The sequence below is a fragment of the Dendrobium catenatum genome, unplaced genomic scaffold (genome assembly GCF_001605985.2).
Source record: "Dendrobium catenatum unplaced genomic scaffold, ASM160598v2 fragScaff_scaffold_669, whole genome shotgun sequence".
Taxonomy (NCBI): domain Eukaryota; kingdom Viridiplantae; phylum Streptophyta; class Magnoliopsida; order Asparagales; family Orchidaceae; genus Dendrobium; species Dendrobium catenatum.
In genome coordinates this window covers 567,464-592,619 of record NW_021319131.1, presented here as the reverse complement: position 1 = coordinate 592,619, position 25,156 = coordinate 567,464, and the positions used below count along the sequence as shown (strand labels likewise).

Genomic DNA, 25,156 nt, shown 5'->3' with positions numbered 1-25,156 from the left:
CTTAAGAAGGCCCTTCATTATAAGATTGTTGCTTGGAAAATTTATTTTGAAATTCGAAAGCTTATCTCCTAGCTTGGCCATTTCTATTCGCTTCATTTTGCTGACTATCTTGGATAGAGATTGGGATTCCTTTTTTTATTGGTTTTTCTCTATTGTTTGGATGTTCCTTGCCCACAATGAATTTTGGGGAATTCTAATTTTTGTAGGCCTTCTTTTGCTGCTTTGGCTTGGATGGAGGAATTCGCCTTAGATTATTGCTTTAATGTCTTCGGTTGCTATATTAATGGGGTTGTTTTGTCGGCTTGGATATTTTTTGGTGGATTGTGATGAATCCCCCATTTATGGCTATTATTTTTCCCTTGGTATGTCCTCTCGAACAACCAAGGGACACCTTGGCCCTTTCATTTTGATGTTTTAGAAACTTCTATGGATAACTAACATGTGATTCTGAGTCCATTTTTTTTCAGATTTTTTCTGTTTATTTATTTATTTTTTAGAGCATTGTTTTGTTTTTGCTGCATCTCTTAAGGTCCACTCTCATTGATTTTGAGTTATAATTTTAGCATTCTTTTTATTGTAATTATTATTAAAAAGTAGAATAAATTGGACTTTGCCCCTATTTTTTTTTAAATAAATAAATAAACATAGACCCACCATTGAAGATTGAAAAGATTCTCACCCCTTATCCGGAAGTCCAAAGTTCCACAGCGCGGTCAATCCCGGCCGCCGAGAGAGACAACAAAAGCAGTCAGTTCAAAGGTCCCACACTGCAAGGTAAGATCCGTAATTTAAAATAACGCTAAGGGTGATACGGTCAAACACTTTCTCGGCGCCGCGTACATCACTTGTGCAGCTCGCTTGCGCGATTAAACGTGCGGTGGTGCTGTCGCCGGAGCGCTGCTGCGCATCTCTACTGCTTCCTCCTACGCCTTCTCTCTTTCAGAATCCTGTAAGCTTACGGTGAAAACGGTGAGAAGCTTGCTCTGGCTGGGGTGTGATGTCCAGCAGGAACATCATACTCCTGGAGTTGAATGGCGAAGGCGAGGCGAAAGGAGAAACTAGGGTTTCTTCCACGTGTTTTCGAGATTGGAAGAATTTGAGCTCCCGCTCTGAGAGAATTTTTCCATTCTATGCGATGGGGAAATCGAAGCCGGACGCTCCTTCTTTGATGTCTCTCTCTGCTTCTGATTCTGCGTCTGATCCCATATGGGATACCATCAGAGCTGAGGCTAAGTCGGAGGTGAGTGTTTTCCTTGTATTTTCTTGAATGAATGTGGATGTATCTGCTGAAAGTCGCACTTGTCAGGTTGCATTATGTTATTGTTGTCAGGTTGCATCAAATTTCCCTTTTTTAAATTGAATGTTTGCTTTTGATTCATTTTTCTACGTATTCAGGTTTACTGAAAATTTCCTATGAAATTACAACATATCTATGTTGGTTGAGTTATGGCTTTAATTCAATTGATGGGAATTTGAAAGGATATGATATGAAGGCTTTTGTTGGAGCGATGTCTAACACATGCATTGGCCAATTCGTTGAAATAGAATGTCGAACTTTTTACAGTAACTAGTAAGCTATGGGCATATGGGAGTCAGACTGATGGAGGTATTGATGGTTCATTGGATTTAGTATTTGCGAAGAAGTAAGTTATCTATGGGGTATGCATCAATAACATTGTTAAAGTCGATTTTTTATAAATGAATTCAATAGAATAAGGCTAAAGGCAAATTGTCCCTTAACTCGGATGAATGTTAATCAGGAATTCATGAGGTTTCATGGATCATCACCTTAGAAGTTGGGTATATAAGGATTTTCAGTGTAAAAATTGGTTATAACTAAGTAGGCAATTCTAAATTGACATTGGCAGATAAAGTCAATTATGGTTTGTAAATTTGAGAACAAAGCAGTAAGGTCCGTTGATGTATCTATCCATTTACAAAGTCAACTTAACATATCGCTGGAATGAAGGTAGACAACCACATCAGTGGGCTTGAAGATACGTTTGGCTTAATTAACAAACAATATTGTGTCCGATTGTGTAAGCTTTATATAGCTATTAGCAATTTTTAGACTTCTTTGATTTGTACTTTGGGCTACATGCTATGAATAAGTTCTTAAATGTAATTCTCATGCAGCTAATGGCTTTTGGGAGAGTATTTATTTAGATACTATTGGCATGCTTTGCATAACTTTCAACTAATTTCTCCAAAGCAGTGGTTTCAGATACCTTTTGCTGCTCAGGAGCATCACTAAAAAGTACATATTCCTAAAGTTGTTTTTTAAAACCATCACAAAAGAAACATCTATTTTATGTTTGAGGAACTGCAATAATAAAAATAAAGCCTCGGAATTTGTTTTGTAAACTCTCAGCACTACTTTGAGGTAACCTCTACAACTTATGAATTTTTGCTACATTTGCTAGGATGTATTTGGATTTATTGATGGAAAGTGTAATACTTCTTTATTTTCTTCATTTTGTGAATGAGAAGCTATGGCACCCTGGCAGCTTCTTTTATGCTCAATATTTTTATCAGAAAAGAAGTATTCTGCAGCGCCATAACTGAAAGATGGACATTGTCATTTTCATGTGTCCCATATGAAGTTCATGACATATTGTCATTTAAAATATAGTTATGACTCCTTCATCAAGAATGCTCTCTTCTGAATTTTGAGTTTGAACCATAGTTTTGACTATATTTTACTAATTTTCTGAGAATTATGTTTATTCGTTTTGCTCTTTAAAAAAAAATCATGATTAGTATACTGGCAGAAGTTTTGGGGATTATGTAGAGTAAACTGCGATCTTTAGTGCATTAAAAAAATCATGGTAAACTATCCTGTGATAATACGTACCTTTTTATGCATGTTAGATGAGATTTCTTCAACCTTTACTACAGATTAGGGTTGTGTAAGCACCAGGAGTTATATCCGATATCTTTTGTCAGTATAGCTAAAAGACTCTGCAGGTGGACATGCAAGCTTGTTTTTTATGTTCGTTATGTTGAACTTAATGTTTTCCATTATTCTTTGTTGAAAAATTTGTGCTATTTATCATTTGAATGTCAACTGTTTGATTTATACTAGCAGCTGTTCATTCTTCTGTTCTTACATCTCTCTCTTTTTTTCTTTTACAATTTATCAGACTGAAAAGGAGCCAATATTAAGTAGCTTCTTGTATGCTAGTATCTTATCTCATAACTGTCTGGAGGAGGCTCTAGGATTTGTACTAGCTAATAGACTTCAGGATCCAACGTTATTGGCAGCACAATTAATGGATATTTTTGAAAATATTATAATGAATGATAGAGGAATTCAACAATCCATTCGCCTAGATCTTCAGGTGATCCATTTAATTTTTGAAAGGTATCTTCGTTTTGCTTTTTTATCTTCTCAAGAACTTGATAAGCGTAAAGCTAACAAAATAAAAGTTTCTATACAGGCATTCAGAGATAGGGATCCTGCTTGTGCATCATATAGCTGGGCATTATTGTACCTTAAGGTATGTTGGTGCATAAAACTACTGATATCCTGTCAGGAAATAATTTCAAAAAATATGCTTCCAATATTTTCTGCATGATTTTATGAAATTTTATCAATTTGGGGAAGCTGATATACAAATTTATGTACTTTATCATGTAAATCCTGTTATTGAGTTGTCTTATAATCACCCATTTCATTTTTTTTTTTAATTTTTTAATCTCATTCATGATTATTTCTATGTCATGATCAGTAGGTTCTTCTGACATAGCCTTTTTATTTTTCTTTAGGGTTATCATTCTTTGCAGTCATATCGAGTAGCCCATGCTTTATGGAACCAAGGACGCAAAGTATTAGCATTGGCATTGCAAAGTCGCATTAGTGAGGTACTATTTGAGCTGACAAAACTGATATATTGCCTATTGTAATGACCTTTGGCCAAGTTTCAAGTTCATTATATTAGCTATAGGAAATTTCAAGCGTCCCCATACTAATTCAGCTCTCTTTGATCTTTTGATTTTAGGTTTTTTCAGTGGATATACACCCAGGTATTTCCTTTCTTCGATTTTCTTGAGAAGGTTAAGATTCTTGGAAGGGTTACCAACTTCTTTATTGCCCTAGAAAATTTGTATCTACTATGAATTAGTCTTGATTGTTCATAAACTACAAAAATGTTTATCATACTCGCAAGCTTACTTGGTTCATCATCATTATCACTTATAACATTATCCCAACTACTCTGTGCTGGCTTTGTTGAGTGTTACTTAAGGTTTTAGCTCTACTGGCATATTTAATAGTTTTGGTTTGATAAATGGGAATAGTAATATTGAAAGGAGATTATATTTAAAAGTTGTTCTCATAATTTTAGGTATTATCCATGACTATTTGTGTCCTTGTTATATTCTCTTGGCTACTTATTTAAAGATTCTCTTAAAGTCAATAAGACAAATAACTTCTATTTCTCTATATATTGTATCAGAGTGGTAAGCCCCTAGCCGCCCACCCAATTAATTGGTTTCTCTCTCTCCTTACCTACCCACACTCATGTCTAAAACCCCTATGCACATGTGTCGTTCATTGCTCTCTTATTGCAATGCAACATCTACTTCATGCATGTGCGGCTCCCTCGTGTCACGTGCTAGCTTGCATCATATGCCCATATGCTATATCATATGTTGCTTTCTCATGTTTTGCACATGCTTACATTGCACGCCTACTTGCAAACTATGCTAGCAATGATCATTGATGTCACTTGCCAACCTATATCTCATGCTCGCCCATGTTGCTCCTTTGCCTCAAACATCAACCCGCATGGTACACCTATGACATTACTTTGCATCACTCTCTGCTCGTCCTATCAGTTTGTACTTGCTACTTAGTTTGTTGCTCCACACCCTATCAGTCTGTACTTGCTACTTAGTTTGTTGCTCCACACCTTACAAACTCTCCTCTTGATGTATATCGAAATGGAAATTATCATATTATGCCAATATCACATGACTACTGAATGCTCCTAAGACTTTTATTATTTCCACATTCATGTTTCATGATATTGCTAAAATTATACCAAATTTTCTCCCTTTTCATTTATTTATTGGGAATTAAAATCTATAGGATTTATGATTTGTACTTGACATATTTTTCTGTGATAGAAGGATATGTCCATATGAGATTATTATAGCTCCCTATAGGATAACTAATATATGTAATCTTCTGCAAGCAAACAGAGTTGACAATGTGCGAGACAACAAATTGTAATCATTCAATGACCTCTATGACGAGTGTTGATTTCAATATTAGTGTCGGGGTCAAGTCAACTGCACACGGTGAATTTAAAAAACTGAAGAGCTCGATGTCACACGAAACTCATCCGACGTGCTTCGACCAAAAATCTAAATCGCCAAAACAACCTCCATTTGAGAAACAAAGAGCGCCATGGCGTTCGGAGCAGCTAAAAGAACTGAGATCGACACTCACATTGGCCAAGTTTGTGTGGGCTAAACAAAGCTGAATAGACGTTTATGAATAATAATGATTTGGCAAGCATATCAAGGCACGGTTGATGTACTTAGATATTTTCTATTTATATTAATTTTATGTATTTAAATTTTTTAAGAAAAAAAAAAGAATGATAATAAATGTTACACTTTTTTTTTGGACATTTAGGCCATTTAAGGCAAACTCACACACACAACGCATACACATAGACTCGAACCCTAGACCTCTTAGTTGGAAGCCTAACCTCTTAACCAATAGGCTAAGGAGAGCTGTTTATAATAAAAGTTACACTTAATCCCTAATAAACCCCTCATTCCCACTCACGCACAAGACACAGTCACACCCCCCCCACTCACGCACTCCCTCTTTATTCTCTCTCTCTCTCTCTCTCTCTCTCTCTCTCTCTCTCTCTCTCTCTCTGTGTGTGTGTGTATGTGTGTGTGTTAGAGGTGTCAAAATGAGTTTTCTGGTTTGGTCGGGTCGGGTCTCGAAATTGACCCGCTCTCAACTGTTCCAACCCGAGCCCGACCCGATTTATAAATAGGTCAGAAATCTGAACTCGGACCTGACCTGCCAACCCGGGTTCAAGCAGGGCAGTAGTAAGCTATGGTGATGACTGGCCGTCATGGGCGAGCTCAAGTTCGGGCCTGCGAGGTGCACGAAGCATGTAGTCGAGGCTGCGACCCGTGAAAGCGAGGCCCGAGGTGCTTCCGTGAGGGGTGCGAGCCGCGGGTGTGCATCCTTGCGAGTGTGCGGTTGTAAAACTTATAGTTGACTCATCTTGTTCCCAGTGTTTGGATAATTACTTTAGATGGATAATGTTACTTGGCTTGCTAATAGTAGCCTCATCTTGTAAAACCTTAGATGGAGATATTATAGACTTAACATAATCTAATTCTAAATTTTAATATTCCAAAGCTAATAGTAGCCTCATCTTGTTCCCAGTGTTTGGATAATTACTTTAATTTCAAATAATTCAGCAACCATTCTATAGATGTGTGATAATGGTACTTGGCTTGCTTTTCTGTGGCTTGCCGGCTGCTTGCTTACTGCAGAAACGAGCTGGCTTAGCCTCACCCTACCCTGACTATGCACCTTGTCTGAAAAGGCCAACTTGCTAGCCTATCCAAGGACTGGAACTCAGACTTGGGCCATCGATTTTGCATTTGACGTGTTGAAATTGGAATTATCAACACATTTTTTGAGAATTTAGCCTTAAAATAAAAGAAAATGTACTCTATACTTTATATATTCTGCAGTATTGTACTAATCTTCACTTCCAATGTAGTTCTTATAATCATGTATGGTTCATTAATGCACATTATTCTATTTGTGCTGCGTTACTGAAGTTGATTGATTCTAAGGTCTTCCAATTGTTTATTAATCAGCGGCAAAAATTGGAGAGGGAATTCTATTGGATCACGCGACTGGTCTAGTTATTGGTGAAACTGCTGTTGTTGGTAACAAGGTTTCATTGATGCAGGTACTAGCTATATTCTCAATCCTATATGTTGGCTCTTTTTGGTTTTTTCCTACTTAGTAATTATTTAACAGTATTCTTTTGCTTCTTATGTTAACCATTGTGCCTAGATTCTTCACAATTAGTTTTAAGTTGTAAATTTGACTAATTTATATCTTATACGTTTGTTGTGATGCAATTTTTTGTGAATTTTTTTGCTATATGTATTAATAGAAGCACATCTATTTGAAAAAAGCTACTATTGGTACACATTGGAAAAACATAAGAGGTTGTTGCTACTTTTTGTTTTTGTTTTTTTTGTTCTATTTTACAAGGCACAAATCCAAGAATTTTACAAGATTTAATCAGAATATGGGCCCAGAGTGGCACACAATTTCTATTGTATCTTTGAACAAATCAACATCTTGGTTTCTTTTTTTTTTTGGGCATAATTTGCAAGCAGTTCCCTCATTTTCTTGAATCCCCAAAGTGTGTAATCCTATCTTTTAACCTCCTAATAAGTTTGGAATGATTACTGATTTTCTTTACATTTTTAGTTGTGTATTTTGCATGTGAGGTGAAAAAGCCCTTATTCACATTTCATTATAGTTCCTCAGTATCTCTAACATAGATACAATTGCTTCATGTTACGGTGGCGTTGGGGCTAAGGAGTTTTTGCTGAGGGCGTGGAGTTGTTTTCCATCGCTTTGATTACAATGGTAATAGGAGAGGGTCGCCATGTGGCATAGAGATTGCTGACTGCAGTTATGGAGGTGACTACAAGGAGCTGGTGATAGATTAAGGGGAGTGAAGAAAATTTGTTCACCAGATAGAGGGAAAGAAAATGAGAGAAAGAAAATATGCGTGCTTGCGCATGCGCGAGAGAGAGTGGTGGGAGAATGGAAGTTGAAAAAGGTGGAGAGAGGGAGTTGTTCAAATATCTCCCATTCATCATAATCATTCATCCTAACCATAAATATCCTATTTATAGTAATAGGAAACCCTAGGGATTATAACAACTACAACAACATCAAGCCTTTATCCCACTATGTATGGTTGGCTACATGAATCTTTTTTCTCCATTATGCCATTTTAAGAGTCAAATTATCATTTAAATCTAACAAAGAAAGGTCATTTCTAATATTTTGTAACCAAGTCTTTTTAGTTTGCCTCTACTTTTCTTAACATAAGTCAAATCTAATACATCTACTTTCCTAACCGGATCATTTGAATGCTGCCTTTTTATGTGACCAAACCATCTAAGACAACTCTCTCTAATCTTATCTTCCACTAGAGCTACTCCAACTTTTATCACTTTTATGCTCATTTTGTATCCTGTCTCTAAGCTTAAAATACTCATTCGCTTGAGCATCCTCATCTTTGCAAAACTTAATATTATGCTTCTCTTTTAATGGCTAACATTATGCACCATAAAGCATTGCAGGTCTCACCACCATCTTATAGAATTTTGTTTTAATTTTAAGGGGGATTTTTCTATCACACAATAACCCCGATGCATTCCTCCACTTCAACCATCCAACTTGAATTCTACTAATAATATCCCCATCTTTTTCACCATCACTTTGAATAATAGACCCAAGATTTGAAACGTGTACTCTTATTAATGATTTGATCCAACCCCCCAACTAGATCTATTATTACTAAAATTACATTCCATATATTCAGTTTTAGATCTACTCAAAAGAAAGCCTTTAGATTCTAAGGTAACCTCCATAATTCAAGTTTACCTTCAACTCCCTCTCTAGTCTTATCAACAAGAAGAATATCATCAGCAAAAACATACACCAGGGTACGACCTCTTTCAAAAAGAAAATAAAAATAAAAAAACAAAAACAGGGAATATTCTAAAATATAATAAAAAAATCTAAATATTTCCTTATTACAAATCATTGAATAAATCTCAAAATAGATATCGATAAATAAAGTACTAAATGAAATTATTGACCTTAGAAACGTTTGTAAACTTTACGTTTTCATATTATTACATTAGCTGTCTTTATTTTTGTAGTTCTAGTCAAAAATAAAGAAACAGAACTTTTGCGGTTCTCTTTTAAAATATTATTATTTTTTAGCATATAGAAGCTCTTTTATTGGGGCTTTAAATAAGCTGAACTAAGCCAATTCATATACTATAATATTCATGTTTATTTATTTTCTAATCGAGCTCGGGCAATACTTCAACAGAATCCAAGTATTAAAATCATGTTCAAGTTTGTTTGTTTGTTTGTTTGTTTTTTTGAGCTCAAGCTTTAATTAAGCATAAAAATTTACGGGAGGTGCTGATTATCAAACTTATAACATTTTTATTTGACTCAAAGGTATGCATAATTAAAATTCAGCTTTTTGAAATATTTGACTAATCCAAATTTGGCCGGGTTAGCATTTATCAACATATAATATAAGAGCATAAAATAACAAGCCTTAATTGAGCTCTTAATAAGCTACTTGTTAAAAACAAATACAAATATAAATGAACAAACAGGCTAATGTTCAAATTTGCTTAATTAGATGCCGAACTTTTTAAATTTTGCCGACCTGAAGTGTTTGTCTAAGGCAATTAGTGGATATCTACTCAAGATTAAGATATTAAGATGAATTACGTGATTAGAGAAGAGATAACCAGTAATACCAATTTTTGGTTCAAGAAGATATTGAAATCTCATATTTTTCACTTAGTTTCTCAACTTCTTGTTACAGAATGGAATTGGATTGGAGGATCCAACCTCCTGCAGTAAGCAATGAAAAAAAAACGGTGACAGATTCAAAGTATTAAGTAAAAGAAAACAATCCGTGAAAGCAGTGAATCTATCTTTTAGACGATTTCCTGGCTCCAAGAAAAAAATGGCTTTACCATTACAGTTCACAGAAGCCTGGTAGAACCCTGCTGCATATGGTAGAATAATATTCTTAGGGCTGGAAACTAACAAGAATACCAGACCTCTTGGTTCTGGCTCCATAAATTCCCTGTTTTTTTTTTTTTTTTCCTTACAACACTGTGCTAAGATTAAATCAAGAGATGTCCACCTCTCGAACTGAGGCCAACCTCCAGGTTTCTGCAGGAAAACTCCTTGGTAGGTGAACTCGGCTGATAAGATATAGGTTAGGAGAATTGGCTACCAATCTTGGTGAATTGTTGGACTTCGCTTTTGCCCATTTCCTCCTAACCTCTTCAAACACGGGGAAATCTACCCCAAGAGCTGGGAAATCCTTCCCAACTAGGATAAACCTGAAATTTAATATTCAATAAACTTCCGTCTAGCTTAAAACTGGGGTATTTACATGAAAAAGCCTAAGGATTAAAAGTTATTGATCACCAAACTACCCCTGGTAATATAAAAGGCTAAAAAGAGACTTAAAAAGAAAAACATAAAAATTAATACCTTCCTAACCACATCACATGTTGGTTCATTTTGCAAACCCCCTTCTTAGTTTGTTATCCAAGCAAAAAATAGGTGGTCAAAGTTTGAAAATGCAACTTCCATTTTTTATTTTATTTTCTTTATCTTCTTGATTGAAGTATCCATTTAAATGCTATTTGCACTTCAGGAAAAATGAAACTCTTAGGATTTGATTGTTAGAAATTGTGAAAATTGCGCCTGTGGGAAGACTATGAGTTGTAGATAACCAGACTATTGGAATAACCAATTACTCTTGCCAACAGCATCCTTAAAGAAAGCAAAATTTTAAATCATTAATTGATTGCCAAAGTTTCTCTCTCCCACTTCATGTTCCCGCCAAGATGACATAAAATGGTGTTTTATACCTTTTTTGTATGTAGTTGCCTTGCATGTCTTACAGCACATGCATTCTTTTTTCAGCAACATATCCTATTTGAAGATCCTATGTTGCTTGTCTTCTGCGTATTTCAGACTATTTTAATTTAATTTAACAGTATTTAACTTAAAACGGATATCAATTAATATTAGTTCGGTACCTACCTATAGATCCCAAAACATTCTAGCATGAAGTACTCATTCTGTAAGAACTTTTGTAGGGTGTCACATTAGGTGGAACAGGCAAGGAAGTTGGAGATCGCCATCCCAAAATTGGTCAAGGGGCCCTTATTGGAGCTGGCGCAACAATTCTTGGAAACATTATTGTTGGTGAAGGAGCTATGATTGCTGCTGGTTCCCTCGTACTGAAAAATGTCCCTTCTCACAGGTTGGGATGCCTTAAATTGTTTCATTAGTGGCTTTATTTTACTTCCTTATAATTTTATTCTGAGAATGGTAATATTTGTGTAATTCTTCCTCTGCATAGTATTTTGTCAAATATCTATCTGATCAGATGAGAGATTGTTGAGCTTTTATTGGTTCTATACTTTTTTTTTTCCACGTTTATTCATATGATTCCTACATGTAAAGTTTTCTTCCACCAATGTAACTCATATCCTAGGGCTGGTGAAAACAAAGCTATAAATGAAACTAATTTCTTTATTATTATCTTTGCACAAGTTCATATATATACTATGTCAAGTATGCTTTGAAATAAATGGTCCCAGAATCTCCCATGTTTCGTTGGCTCTTTAGTATTGTTTGGTCAATAATCCTTGCGCTTTTGATCTTTTATGGTATCGACTAAACTGGGCAGATTCTTCATTTAATAGCCTTATAGTTTTGTGTAGTACACAGAACTATGCAGTCACGTTTAATCACCTGCCCACTTCTGATCTTCTTATTTTTAAGTCGCAACTTCTGCTTCGTTTAGGTCAATTTGTGTTTTTTTTTTTTTTGCTTTTTTTATCAGAAATGTTTAAAGTTATATGTACAGAAAAAGCAACTTTTTCTTAAGCACATTCCAGAAAAAACAGGAAAATTTTTGTATAATTTTTTCATCTAAATAAACAATAATTTTCATTGGTTGCTTTTTTCTGTCAGAAAAATAATAAATTGCTGCGTCAAATGAAACCTTCATTTCCCTCTTGTTTGCTTGATGCTTGTTCACTGTAGAAAGCAGTTACTTGTTCCTTCCCAAAAGTGACTTTTTTTTTGCTGGTTCTCAGGCTTGAGTAAACGTTTTGTGGCTAAGAACTTTATTCTTCTATATGTTTTAAGGCTCTTTAAAGCCAGTCATTCTTGTAGTTGATTTCATGGAATGAAAGATGTTGAAATAATGCGGTTTAACCGCAAGTGAATGTAGGGAGTTATTCTTTGCGTTCAGAATGAAAATTCTGCTTGATCCATTTAAATAACATCGTACCATCAAAGATATATTATTTTTTGTGTAATAATTGTTTTCTTGTACACAGTTGTTCTACTGCTTCTAGTGTAAGAATATGAGGGTAGGTATTTTCAGGCACCCCTTGATTAGTTATGACATGCCTAGAAGGTTTGATCTGGCTATCTAAGAGTATTCTGAATCATTTTTTTCAATATTTTTGGGCAAGAAATTGTCGTTGGCTTTTTTGTAATTGGAATTGAATGCTAAGTTCTAACTGTTGAACCATCTGAAAATTCTGCTCGTGAGCGTTGATCCAGTAGTGATAAGCTATTTATTGATCATTTGTCATACATCAAAATTGTAATTTCGTTTATATTTCATTTTTATTTGGTAATTTTTACTATATTCCATCCCTCATACTATCATATATGATCTTTATTTATTGAATCCTCCTAAAATGGGAAGTTGTGATGCTGATATATTGTCATGCCTCTACTTTTTGTTTGTCTAAAGCATGGCTGTAGGTAATCCAGCAAAGATAATAGGGTATTTAGATGAAGAAGATCCATCTTTAACAATGAAACATGGTTAGTATCGAAAGGAAAGAGCTGAATTATTCCATATTATTCAGAAATGCATAATCTTACTTCAATTTTTTGTTCGGCAAGTATTCTCATTAGTTGTTTTCTTCTTACACGATAGATGCTACAAAGGGTTATTTTGAGAAGCTAGCTATCAGTTCAACTGACATAAAATCCAATGGTGAGTTGGATTTATAACAAAATTCATGAAAGAACTGTCATAGTTATGATTTAAGACAAGTCTTCAATGCAATTCCTTGTGTTGTTCATTATGTGAAGTCATTGGGACTGTATCACAAGATGCAAATAATTTGAATTCTGATATGATTTTTCTATGCTAGGTGTATGCCATAATACTTCTCCGTATATTTAGTTCTGGAACTGAAATCATCAGTGCTTTATTGGTGCAATAAAATGCCTCTGACAAATGCTGAACCCTGGCTGCAGATTTATTCTGGTTAGTGCTATCCATGTTTAATACACAACTCATTTTGGTCTGTTGGTTGGGAGCTTAGACTATCAATTAAGAGGTCTTGAGTTCGAGTCTTGTGTTCGCATTGTGTGTATGAGTCTGCCTTAATTGGCCTAAATACCCCAAAAAAAATTTCATGTTTAATAAAGTTTTTAGTCCAGACTTTGAATCCTTCTGATGCCATCCTGTGTTAATAAACTACCTGATCAAGCAATATTGATATTGGCATTGACTATTTTTATGTATGACAGCTTATTAGTCAAAATGGGCATATTTAGAACATAATTATAAAGTATTTAGATTATTTACAAACAAGATATATTAAGGCTGCCCTCTTGAACTCCTACTGTTCATTTTCTTTAAATTCTTTTTCCTTAGTGATTTTGATATAATTGATTCCACTGTACCTATAAAATCCTTGTTAATCTGTGAATTTTGACATCTAAAAGTGCTCTGAGAATTTGTCTCTATCCAAAGCGTTTAAGTGAGCTTGTTGCATTATGTAGTTCCTGTTATAGCCGAGATAACGAGTTCAACATTCCTATAGACATAATTAGCAATTTTCTAATTCTTCTTATTGTTGAACTAATGGATGTCTGGATGACAAAGGTATGCATTTTCTCGATAAATTATTCTGTGTGGTCACCGGACGGAGTTCAAAGGCGAATCATGAAGCGCTATATCATTTTTTCATTATGTATCGGATGACGTGGCATATACTAATTTGCCTCTGAATTGTCCGGTGACCGCACAAAATAATTTCTCGCATTTACTCCTCATAAACTAGCTAATATTAACAGTACGATTCTGCACTTTTCTTTTTCAGGTTGTCTGGTCCATTGAAGATTTATCGAGAAACGTTTATCTTCGCAATCATGGAATATGTATGTGTAAATTTTTTTATTTTCTAGTGGCCCAATTTGAAGTTTATTTAGGTATTTGCGTTTGAAAATTTAATATTTTTTTATATCTTTAACTGATGCCTATTACTTTTTTAAGCCTTCGAAATTTGTTCTTTTGTGTGACCCTTTGTTTCAGCTGATTCCTATACTATTTGAGTGTTATCATTTGTTTTAATTTGTTCAGATACATTTTCTTTTTCAGAATAATGAATAAACACCGATTTTATTCTTCAAAATGTATTATTATATTACAATTTTTATATATTGGCAGAAAATTATGAATCTTTTTTGGATAAAGATGCAATGATTTAAAAGTAATTATGATGGAATTTAAAAGTATTTTTTATATTTATATAATATTAATTGTGCTTACATTGTATTATCTTAAAACATTTTAAAGAATTTTTAAAACTATTTCTAAAATTTTGGTACATAAGTTTTTTTTTTAGGAATTAAGTATATTTAATCATGGCATATAAAGAATAAATTTGTTTTTTTTCAAATTTGTTTATTTTTATTTTCGACCAATAATTCATATTTATAGTTCCAATTCTAATATAAATTTTACGCAAATAGAAATGTCTATTTAATAATTCCTTTTCGCTAATACTAAGGCATGATAATCAATTTGTCATGCCCAAGACTCCAAACTCATGCACTAATCATTCAAATTTAAGAGATTATTTAATTGGCTAAGAAAATAATATAGTGCATAAAAAATATCTTGTAAAAAGAATATTTTGAAATTATTTGAATGTGTAAAATAAATGTAGATGAATCTTTTTTTCTTGTATTTGATACATAAATTGCTTTAATAAGTAATAAAAAATAAATAAAGCCTCAAGTAAAAAAAAAAACTCAGTATATAAATACATTAACATATATGCTTCAAAATAAAAGGATAACCAGCGTAAAACACATGACAATAAAATAAAAACGTAAGACAACATCGTAGTTCTTTAATCCTGATCTGTCCCTCTAAACAGTGCAACATTTTCATGTAAAAATGATTAAATTAATAAATATAGATAATTATAATTATGAAATCTAACTTAAATACTTACAAAATGGTAAGGAATTCATTCACCAAGGAAAGCAAACATAAAGAGAATCGGGAAAAAGATTTTTTTTTAACAGTTTAACAGCTTTATTCTTCAGTGTCATCAGGCTCGGCTCCTACAGAATCTCTCTTCGGTCTGTGCTTCTTCCTCTTGAGCTTAGGCAGGGATAGGATCCAAGCAGGAACCTCACAGCCTGAATCCTTCATCACATTAGCTATGTTCCTTAGAAATGGTTTATCTTCTTCAGTGAACAGTGTCACAGCCTCACCAGCTCTCCCTGCTCTTCCTGACCGACCTATTATTAAACAAGTTAAATAAAAAAAATGGCAGAAAAATTAATTTCTCAGTTATTCCCTAAGAATTCTATTGCTATTTATTGTTAAATTAGTCGCTTCTGATTCAGACAAGGCTTATTTAACAATAAACAACTCTGGAAGAGATTGTTGCCAGTAATATACTAACAAAAATGCCATAATCAGTAAGAGATAAGATTCATGGAGAATGAAAGCAAACCATTGGCACTAACGAAGCTATTTATACAATATCGATTGAACAGCACATACCAATTCGATGAATATAAGCAGAAGCTGATTCAGGAAAATCATAGTTGATGACACAATTAATACCCTTAAAATCCATTCCACGAGCAATGATATCAGTTGCTATTAAAACCCAAGTCTTTCCAGCTCTAAAATCATCAACTGCATCATCTCTCTGAGAAAATATAAGGATAGGAAAGCAATTAGATCAGCAGAGAGAGGTTATACTAGCATGAGGGTCTCAATGTAACAAGAAATTATTTTGTGCGGCGACCGGACGCAGAATGTCGTCCGGAGACCAATCAAAATGCCACGTCAACAGTACCGAGCCACAGTACCGAACGCAGGGGTGACGCGGCGCATTGTGATTGGTCTTTGGACGGCGTTCGGCAACCGCATAGAATAATTAATCCAATGTTAACACATTCACAGGAATCTGGAACTACATCAGTTATTGAAGTATGGAATGCAGTTCATGTTATATTAGTTTATACGGTATAAGTTGCTACCTGCTCTTGAGTTAGATCTGCATGAATAACGTCAGCCTTTATGTCATCAAATGCCAATTCCTTGTAAAGCTCCTTTGCTCTTTCTTTTGTTTGGACAAATACTAAAACTGGAGGATTAAAGCTCTGCGAGTTACAAAATACAGCCATTCTAAAGCAATATGGAAGTAATCTATTTCACTAGGGATAAAACCAAACTAAGTTAACATCTATGATTTAGCATCAGCTTCGCTGAAAATTTTTACCATATATTTAAAGAGCAAACCGTTATTTACAAAGTGAAATTTAACATGCAACGAAACATTAAAATCAAAGAAGCCCTATCATAAATTAGTACAATTACTAATGTTCCTTCAAATTGACTCCTGCTCCAGCTTGAAGTGCCGCCTTGCTGGGGAAGTCAAAATCGTTAATTCTTGGAGAAATTATTTTTGAAATCACTTAAGAACAGGAGTATCAAGCAGTTGTGTTCAGATCTCCAACCATTTTCTTAATCTAGTCCAACAGTGTAGTGGTTCGATGAGCTCTCTAACCTGGTTGGTGTTTGGTCCTATCAAATTGTAAAAACGGTCCTCAACTCGTGCGTAGTACAACCAATAAAGCTGCTATAAATTTTTAAAAAATCTGAAGGAAAGTATGTGGAGGGGCACGGATGGCTTTGCCATTGCCCATTAGCTTTAGAAATGGTAGGGCGGCCGATAAACTCTGATAGGTAGAGATTTATGATGTTTTGTGAAGACCATCTAAAGATCTCACTGGCCTCCTTCCCACAATTTGGTATGGTGAAAGCAAGCTTCTGGGAAGCCATGGATTATTGCTAAATAAGAATAAGTTAATGGGAACTCCCAACCACTTGGTTGAGTTCTTATATATATATATATATATATATATATATATATATATATATTGAATGGAGAAGAAAATTGAGGCTTTGTTTGGCATAGTATTTTATTGCGCGCTTCAACTTCCTTGAACAGTACCACTTAATGTGCTCGGAAAAATAGTTGTGCAAGAAAATACAATTAAATGAAACGGAAAAGCAACTTAAATGATAATTTAGTCTTTACATGATTAATAACTAACTAATTATTTACTATTTACATACTAATTAAGATTAGGTACTTTATTATAATTATGTAAAATTATTTACTATTTACATACTAATTAAGACTAGGCATATCAATATTCAGGTCTAGTTCATGAACCGAACCAATTATCACCACACTCAAGCTAATGACTTCATATGCAAGAAAATGTTTTCAAAACAAATAACAGAGTTTCTTAAGGCACCGAAGTAGAATAATGGTAGCTAATAGCTTGAAATGGGAACATTGACATACCTCTGCAAAACTTAAACGAAGAGCAAGAAGTTTTCCTTTTTCACTTCCAGCAAATAACAGCTTTTGCTTAACTAATGCTGAAGCAGAATTTCTAGCAAAGAATATTAATAGATGTTAGCTACATAGAGAAATCTTCATTAAAAACTGAATTTTGAGCATAAATATGGTATATAGTTACATAACCCACTTTCTTCCCACAATAACTCTGACTGCATCATGCATTATTGTACGTGCAAGTTCCTCTACTGAGTCTGGCAAGGTTGCACTGAACAAAGATCGAATTATTGAAGGATTTGAACAAGCTTTAACTACGGAATCTATTTGCTCAACAAAACCAAGCTCAAATAGTTTATCCGATTCATCTAAGACGAGATATTCCACCCTGCAAGAAGTGGCAGACACCTTATATTGTCACCTGAAACATTATAATGAATTCAAGTATAAAATAGTAAATGATAAAAAAATGTTAGCTGCTGCATTTATCTTTCATTGCTAAAAGTTTATAACAAAATGAGGGAACTAAATTAATCATCAGAATTCTCCAATAGGATATTAAGCCAGCTCTAAACTTGAATCCCAGTTTTAATTTCTCTCACACACACACACCCTCATAACCTCCAGCGCTTTAACTACACCAAAAACCAGCAGCAGAAAGGCACTGCTTGCTCCTTTCCACCTCCTATCTAGAGCTTGCCTCCCTTTCAGAAGCTTCAGCCAGACATCTGAAGTCACCAGAGGCCATTCAAGTTCCAGTAGCTGTGGCTGGACCCAGAAGCCGTTCAAGTGCTGTTGTAACCGTTGCAGAAAAAAAAAAAGGTTCTGTTTGTCAGACTGCATGGAATACTGAAGGTTATTATTTCTTATTGTGATTCTAAATTCACTTCCATATTGTGGAGAGGTATTTAGGAGGTTTTGGGGACTAAGTTGAGTTGCAGTACAACTTTTCACCAGTAGATTGATGGTCATTATGAGATAAGTGATTGAAGATTTATTGAGATTGTGTGTTTATTTTGGAGGAAGTTGAAGGATCATATCCCTTTAATTGAGTTTGCTTATAATAAAAATTTTCAGCCGAGTATTGGCATGACACCGTTTTATGCATTATATGGCAGGAGATATAGGATACCTTTGTCTTGCACAGAGGTGAGTGAGAGAAAATTGATAGGTCCTAAATTATTGAATGAAGCCATTGAGAAGATTAGATTGATCAAGAATACGTTGAGAGCAACATATTTGGTAGAGAAGGAAAATTGAGTCCGAAATATATTTGGCCTTTCGAGGTAATCAATAGAGTTGAGAAGTCTGCTTACAGATTATATTTGTCAGGTCATATGTTGATTTACATGTGTTCCATGTATCAGTGCTAAGAAAGTAGGTTACTGACCTTGAGCACAGAATTCCAAAGATTGAAGCTAATATACGGCCTGATTTGACTTGCAAAAAGGAACCTGAGTGTATTTTAACTTATGAAGTGAGATAATTGAGGAGCAAGCTGATTTCTATGAATAATGTTCAACGGAAGCACAGGTAGATAAAGATGCCACATTGGGAAAAAAAAAAGGTTGGGATGAGACAGCTCTATCCATATCTATTTTGATTTCTAGCTAATAGTGAATGTCGATGATGACATTATTTTAAGGGGGAATGTCATGACCGCTTTTGCAATAATTGAACTACCTGTACTGATTTGAATTAAATCTGGTAAGACTTCCATATTTATTTAGCATTTATCCATTTACTAATTTTTTGTAAATTTTTAAATTAATTTTATAACTAATTTAGTCGCCAAAGATTTAGTTGTTTGATTTGGAGAAAGAAATTGATGATAAGTAGGGAGCATCCTTTGGAGATGTTGCTGTGTTGTCGTGTTGGTGTACACAACATATTGTTTCAAATAGAAAACAAACTTAGTTTCTACTGAAACATTTTTTAGGTTCGCCTTCCTGATTCCCTGGAACCTCTAGTCATGCATTAATAACCATCAGGCCCTTTTCATGTATGGTAATATCAAGTATTTTTTCTTCCATGTTCTAGAAGAAATTGTTTCCTGACTGTAAATCAATTAATCCCCATAATTCCTGCTATATATATTTCTAGAATCTTTTCATACTGTTGATTCAAAGTTTTTGAATATCAAATCTAATTCCGAAAATTAATAAAAAAATATCACTGGTTAACAATGAATATGCTAGCATGCATGAGATTATTGAGAATGGATATAAAGGTATCAAGAATGATAAAACTAATAGAGCAAACCCATTTTATTTATTTTTTTAATGAATGAAGTTTAGAAAGAATTTTCAAAACCAAATTAGATATTCTACTTTTACTAGAGCAGTTAGTAGTATCACTAAATAAGCAACTTACCTACTTAGATCAAGCTTCCTCTTGCGCACAGCAAAATCAACACGGAGTGGAGTTGATACAAGAATTTCACAGGGTATTTTTTGAAAATCTCCGCATCTGGACAGCTCCTTCGTCATAAGTTTGATGTGAAACTTTTTACCTTTAGCCACCTTCTTACACTCTCTGGTAGTTTGTGCAGCTAATTCTCTTGTAGGACAGATAATTAAACCTTTAACACCTTCTTTATGTCCTGGCTGATTTCATGAAATAATCATTGTAGCTTTTATAAAGATAGGCATGATTTTTGGAGGAAACAAAGCGTTACCTTAATTTTCATAAGCATGGGGATCAGAAAAGCCAAAGTTTTGCCTGATCCAGTTGGTGCACAAGCAAAACACTCACGTCCCTAAGGCATAAACAATAAGAATCAATAGTTATAAAAAATGATGATTGAAGCACAATTATGCAATTGAAAGGAATAGCTTACCGAAAGTAAAATTGGAATGGCTTGCCTTTGAATAGGTGTTGGCTCTTTGAACTTCAGTTCAAAAAAATTACGCAATAAATGTGATTTGCAGCCAAACCTGTTTACAGACCCTATCAGAAAGAAGCATATAGTTGGCAGGAAAAAAAAATAGTTCAAAAGAAATATTAAAAAGGACATCAAAATACCATGAAAGAGGGCAATGACTCTGATCCCACAAAGAGGCATAACACAAAATGTAAATTGGAAAAAAAAAGGGGTAATGATAGCAACTATATGAACGATACCTTGATTTCAATTCATCAAAGTTCCGGAGTGGAGATGGAACAGCATACCCAAAAATGTGAATCCCATGTTTCTTACGGAAAAGTGAATCTCTCTGAAATAAACAGAAACGTTAGTTTAAAAAAAAGTATTTTTTCGACCAAAAATACATCAAGAGGCGCAAAAACAAGGAAAATCATACCTCGATCTGCTTCTCAATTTCCTTTCTATGAAGCGCAGAATCATCAATCATAGTTGTTGTTATATCTCGGGTTTTGAGAGACTTGGAGCTCTTAAAAACATTAAACCCCTCCACAACTTCTGATGTTGCCAAATTCAAACTAAAAAATAAGTAAATAGACAAGGAGAAAGTACTAAAAATTACAAAGGCAAAAGCTTTAGTTTGGACAGAATTAAAAGCAAGCGCTACCTGAGTCATTCCGCTTCCTCTTCTTCTCTTTCTTGCTTCCAACCATCTCAGTCAACTGGGATTCCTTGTATTCAGGCTCATAACGATCCTCTTGCTCCTCCTTTGCCTGACGAAATAGAAGTACACTGGATTAACTTCGATAGCCGGTCTATAAACCAAACTCCTGCTAAGCAAAACAAAATCGTAGAAAGGGGAAGCAGAGTAGATAGAGATACAGAGGAGGAGAGTGAAAAGGCAATGCCTTGAATCTAGCGATGTCTTTAGCAAACCGTTTTCGATCAAAATGAGTGCCGGCAAAGAGAAGCGACGGCGTCTTCTCCATTATTGTGATTAGCTGAAATAAACATCAACGATCCTCGTCACAAAACCTCTGTTAAGCCCCATTTCAGGTTATGTAAGTAACCAAAAACGCAATACTAACAAAAATAACATATTGCAGGCGGAACCTTTGGGGATTTTTTAGTTGCAAGCTTTAACTGGGATTTAGAGGCTTCAACTCATTCTCCATCACCAATTCGCTCACTACTCTTCGGGGCTGTTTGGATACAAGATTTAGGGAACTGTTGAATCTCACAGCGAGTTAAATCCTCTGTTTCCCTCTTTTTGCCGTAAATCCCGGATTTACTGAATCCTGGAGTTCGGCGGATTTACGGGATTTGGCCGAAGAAGCGCGCGAAAGTAAGAAAGGCAAGCTCACGTCGTCGTCGTTACTTCCAATCCAACAAATGAACGGCGAGGTGTGACTTCGGATCCGACGGGAAGGAATGTCGTCCAAGGAGGCGAAGAAGTTATTTAGCGACTCGTTCAAAACTCCACCTCTCACGGGAAGCAGACGAAGCCAACGACAGCGGGCAAGGAGGAAAAGCAAACCCTAGCCAAAACGTATAACATTATTAACATAGAGCAAATTAATTTAGTTTGGTTAGTTTAATTAAAATTAATTAATAATATAAGATAATTAATTATTAATTTAAATTAATTGACAATTAAGTTATAATCTAATTATCTTACTTATTTACTAACAATGATTAATTAGAAATGATAATTAAAATTAATAATTAACAATAACTCATAAATAATTAAAATTAAAAGTCCTTTCATAATTAAATTATTTTTTTAATTGTAATTAACTTGTACTTATAATGTAAATTAAAATATAAAAAAAATTAAATTTGATTTTTTTAATGAATTAATCGTCTTAAATCGTGAATTGCATTATCTGCAGTTTAACATGATTTAACACGATTTAACTCTCATCTTGCTAAACAATTTTCAAGATTTAAGTTCCGTAGGATTTAATAAATACAAATTTACAATATTTACTAAACCATACTAAATTAAAATTCTACTTGTTGTCAAATAGCCCCTTAGGGATTCAACTCATTCTCCATGACCAATCCAATCATGAACTATATTCTTTTCCTTCACACAATGCCTTCTCGTGGTGAGCTCTCGTCAAGACCTAATTACCCCTAAGTCATCATCTTATCGAGTGTTCCGAGAATTTGGATAGGAGCACAAGGCAACCATATGATTTATGGTAATTTTACAAGGCAACAAAATTAAAAAAATTTTAATATTAACTTATATGAATAATATTGATAGACACCAAAAATTGCCTTGATAAAGCATGAATCTTGAGACATATATTAATTAACAACTTTCATAATTAAATTAAGGACCATCTGAACATCAATTTCAGTAAATTTATAGCCAAATTAAACATATCAGCCTGACGAACCCAACAACACTAAAATTAATCCAATATGAGCAAAAATTGTTCCATAACAATGGGCTAAATTATATTTAGAGGGTTTAAGCATTAAACATATGACCAATTGATATCCAGATATAGCATGCATATAGTTAAATCAAGCGACTCGATAAGACAAATCCAACAAATCTGAGATCACTTAATTTAACATCATTAAGGCACTTAAATGCTTGGCAAATACTCTATGATCGACGAAATCAGCATGGGTCATTCGATGGAGCACTCCAAATTTATCATAAATCTTCTCTATATTTATAGGATATGCCACCCTCAAAATTTATAAGGCTTTGACCATTAGGAAGCTTGACCTTTGGATGTTTGGACCTTGGTTAGAGATCAAGACAGCTATAACGCTTGAAGAATCGGGAAGCTCCACCACGACACCAGAACTGGCAAACACTTGACGCCACCATTGCTATTGAACCTTTGCCCATTCATTGTTGTCAGACATTCGTTCGGCTGCCACTGCTAAGTCTAACTTTGACCACCATCGCTTGACTACAGTCCTACCAACCATCATAGCTCAATTACAATCCATTTGATCACCTCGCCTGCGGACTACAGTCCCTCCAATCATTATTTCCCAATTATGGCCCCTCCAACCACCATCTCATGCTGATTATGATCCCTCAAACCTCTATTGCCCATTGAGTATGGTCCCTCCGACCTCAGTAGCCTGCCGACTACGGTCCCTCCAACCAACGTGGCCGGCTAATTATGGTCCCTCCGACGTTCATCACCCACATAGTAGTACGGTCCCTCTGACGTCCACCGCCCTCCAACTATGACCCCTCTAATCTCCATCACTTGTAGACTATGGTCCCACCGACCTCTGTTACCCGCTGACTACAATCCCACCAACTTAGATCATCCCAATTATAATCTTATAAATCAAACAAACATGCTAACACTCTCTCGATAATAGCTCTCATGACATTGGATTTTTCTAGTCCCAACCAGCTACAGTGCTCTATATGATGCTTTTTTTGCTACATTTAGTTAATGCTTTTCCTTGATAGAGGGCACCATTTGTAAGTAACAACAAACACTTGTGGATTCATTCAATCTACGTAATGCCTCATGATTTTTCTCCATTTTTAGGTGTTCATGTAAAAATTATGATCTCTTATGTTTTTTGCAACACTATTTATTTGTATGTGTGTGGGACCTTCATTAAAAGCTAAGATGTTAAGTTCTTTATCTCTGTATCTCTGCAAATATTCCAGGATACAACCAATATATATATTTCTTATGAATATATTATAATGACATTTAAATAATAAAAAATATATATAATGTTGATTGTTTAAATGCACATATATTAAATTAATAGATAATTAATAGGTCTGATCATAATTAAGAATATATAAAATATACAATTATTTCAATTTAAATTATGGGGCATCACAAAAAACAGGAGGAGGAATATAATATCTTAACTCTTAGTAGTCTTAAATCAAAACTCAATGGTGTTGGCGAGCACAAGATTTCTATGCAATTATTATGGATTGAGTTAGCAAGGGAAGTGGTGTGCAGGGTTGCGAATTAACTTGCTTCGGGAAAGGTGTCACGCCCCAAGATCTAACTTGGAAAGAATTTCAATTAGTTTCTCAAATAATTTACCAGAGCTATCTATAACATCAATTAAATAGTCTATCAAACATCTATAATATTTAAAACATCAATATACAAGTCGATCCATATCTCAAAAGTTCATGTACAATACTCATGAACTACACTACAATCACAACTACAGAAATCTATCCTGTCCTGAGTACAAAAGAATCAAAATCATCAAAAGAACTAAAACATGTAGATCCGGATCAATTCCTATCTTCTGCTCCCTTGCCCTGACCTGAAAATGTCAACCACATATAATGAGCTTTACAAAGCCCAGCAAGTCACCTAATACCTATAACTGAAATCAAAGCACGGCGATGCTATCAATATGCATGTCAATCAATCAAATCCATATCAGTCAATGGTCAATGAGTCTATGCAATACGGAAATCCATAATCAATGAAACCAGTCAATGCAGCAGCAGGCAAATCGATAAATCAAGCTCAATCAATACACGTCAATCTCGAATAAATCCGTACACAGAAGAAAATCATTCAATCCGTCAAATCAGTCGTGTCGAATCAATCAATCAAATCAAATCAAATCTATGCTATAAAATCAATCGGAAAAGCAATACGATAAATGCAGAATCAATAGTATCAATAAATCTATAAACAATATCAATAAATCTACCATATCCATATGCTATCAATACAATATCTATATCCATTCTATCCATAACAATGTCAATAATCAATAGTATCCATGCTCAATGATCAA

At 34.5% G+C, this 25,156-nt stretch overlaps 2 protein-coding genes across 5 annotated transcripts; one reads left to right on the top strand and one right to left on the bottom strand.

Moving 5' to 3' along the window:
- Positions 1–731: 731 nt before the first annotated feature.
- LOC110097718 (probable serine acetyltransferase 2) lies at positions 732–13,295 on the top strand. 2 transcript variants are annotated; one of them, XM_020824257.2, is made up of 10 exons: positions 740–1,240; positions 3,144–3,341; positions 3,441–3,500; positions 3,769–3,864; positions 4,002–4,026; positions 6,865–6,959; positions 10,951–11,117; positions 12,630–12,703; positions 12,819–12,878; positions 13,039–13,293. In XM_020824257.2, exons 1-10 carry the CDS (start codon positions 998–1,000, stop codon positions 13,068–13,070), a joined length of 1,050 nt encoding a protein of 349 aa, XP_020679916.1. In that variant the 5' UTR covers positions 740–997; the 3' UTR covers positions 13,071–13,293. The 2 variants fall into 2 exon arrangements, with proteins under 2 accessions (XP_028551548.1, XP_020679916.1); XM_028695715.1 differs by lacking the exon at positions 3,144–3,341 and having other exon boundaries at positions 732–1,240; positions 13,039–13,295.
- A 1,707-nt stretch (positions 13,296–15,002) lies between these two features.
- Positions 15,003–21,917, bottom strand: LOC110097721 (DEAD-box ATP-dependent RNA helicase 57). 3 transcript variants are annotated; one of them, XM_028695713.1, is made up of 13 exons: positions 21,463–21,917; positions 21,283–21,375; positions 21,042–21,147; positions 20,814–20,932; positions 20,635–20,726; positions 20,351–20,447; positions 20,189–20,269; positions 19,885–20,117; positions 17,705–17,899; positions 17,518–17,608; positions 16,181–16,303; positions 15,696–15,846; positions 15,003–15,427 (listed from the first exon to the last, which is right to left on the bottom strand). In XM_028695713.1, exons 2-13 carry the CDS (start codon positions 21,361–21,363, stop codon positions 15,219–15,221), a joined length of 1,578 nt encoding a protein of 525 aa, XP_028551546.1. In that variant the 5' UTR covers positions 21,364–21,375; positions 21,463–21,917; the 3' UTR covers positions 15,003–15,218. The 3 variants fall into 3 exon arrangements, with proteins under 3 accessions (XP_028551546.1, XP_020679920.1, XP_020679919.1); XM_020824261.2 differs by having other exon boundaries at positions 21,283–21,411; positions 21,488–21,917; XM_020824260.2 differs by having other exon boundaries at positions 21,488–21,917.
- Between the last annotated feature and the right edge of the window lie 3,239 nt (positions 21,918–25,156).

Excerpts from the sequence above, each read along its gene's own strand:
- LOC110097718 (XM_020824257.2), top strand. The coding sequence starts at position 998 with ATGTCCAGCAGGAACATCATACTCCTGGAGTTGAATGGCGAAGGCGAG. Across the intron at positions 11,118-12,629 it reads AAAAATGTCCCTTCTCACAG|CATGGCTGTAGGTAATCCAG; the intron begins GTTGGGATGCCT and ends GTTTGTCTAAAG. Across the intron at positions 12,879-13,038 it reads AACTGACATAAAATCCAATG|GTGTATGCCATAATACTTCT; the intron begins GTGAGTTGGATT and ends TTTCTATGCTAG.
- LOC110097721 (XM_028695713.1), bottom strand. The coding sequence starts at position 21,363 with ATGGAGAAGACGCCGTCGCTTCTCTTTGCCGGCACTCATTTTGATCGA. Across the intron at positions 20,727-20,813 it reads AAATTGAGAAGCAGATCGAG|AGAGATTCACTTTTCCGTAA; the intron begins GTATGATTTTCC and ends TGTTTATTTCAG. Across the intron at positions 15,847-16,180 it reads CAGATCTAACTCAAGAGCAG|AGAGATGATGCAGTTGATGA; the intron begins GTAGCAACTTAT and ends ATATTTTCTCAG.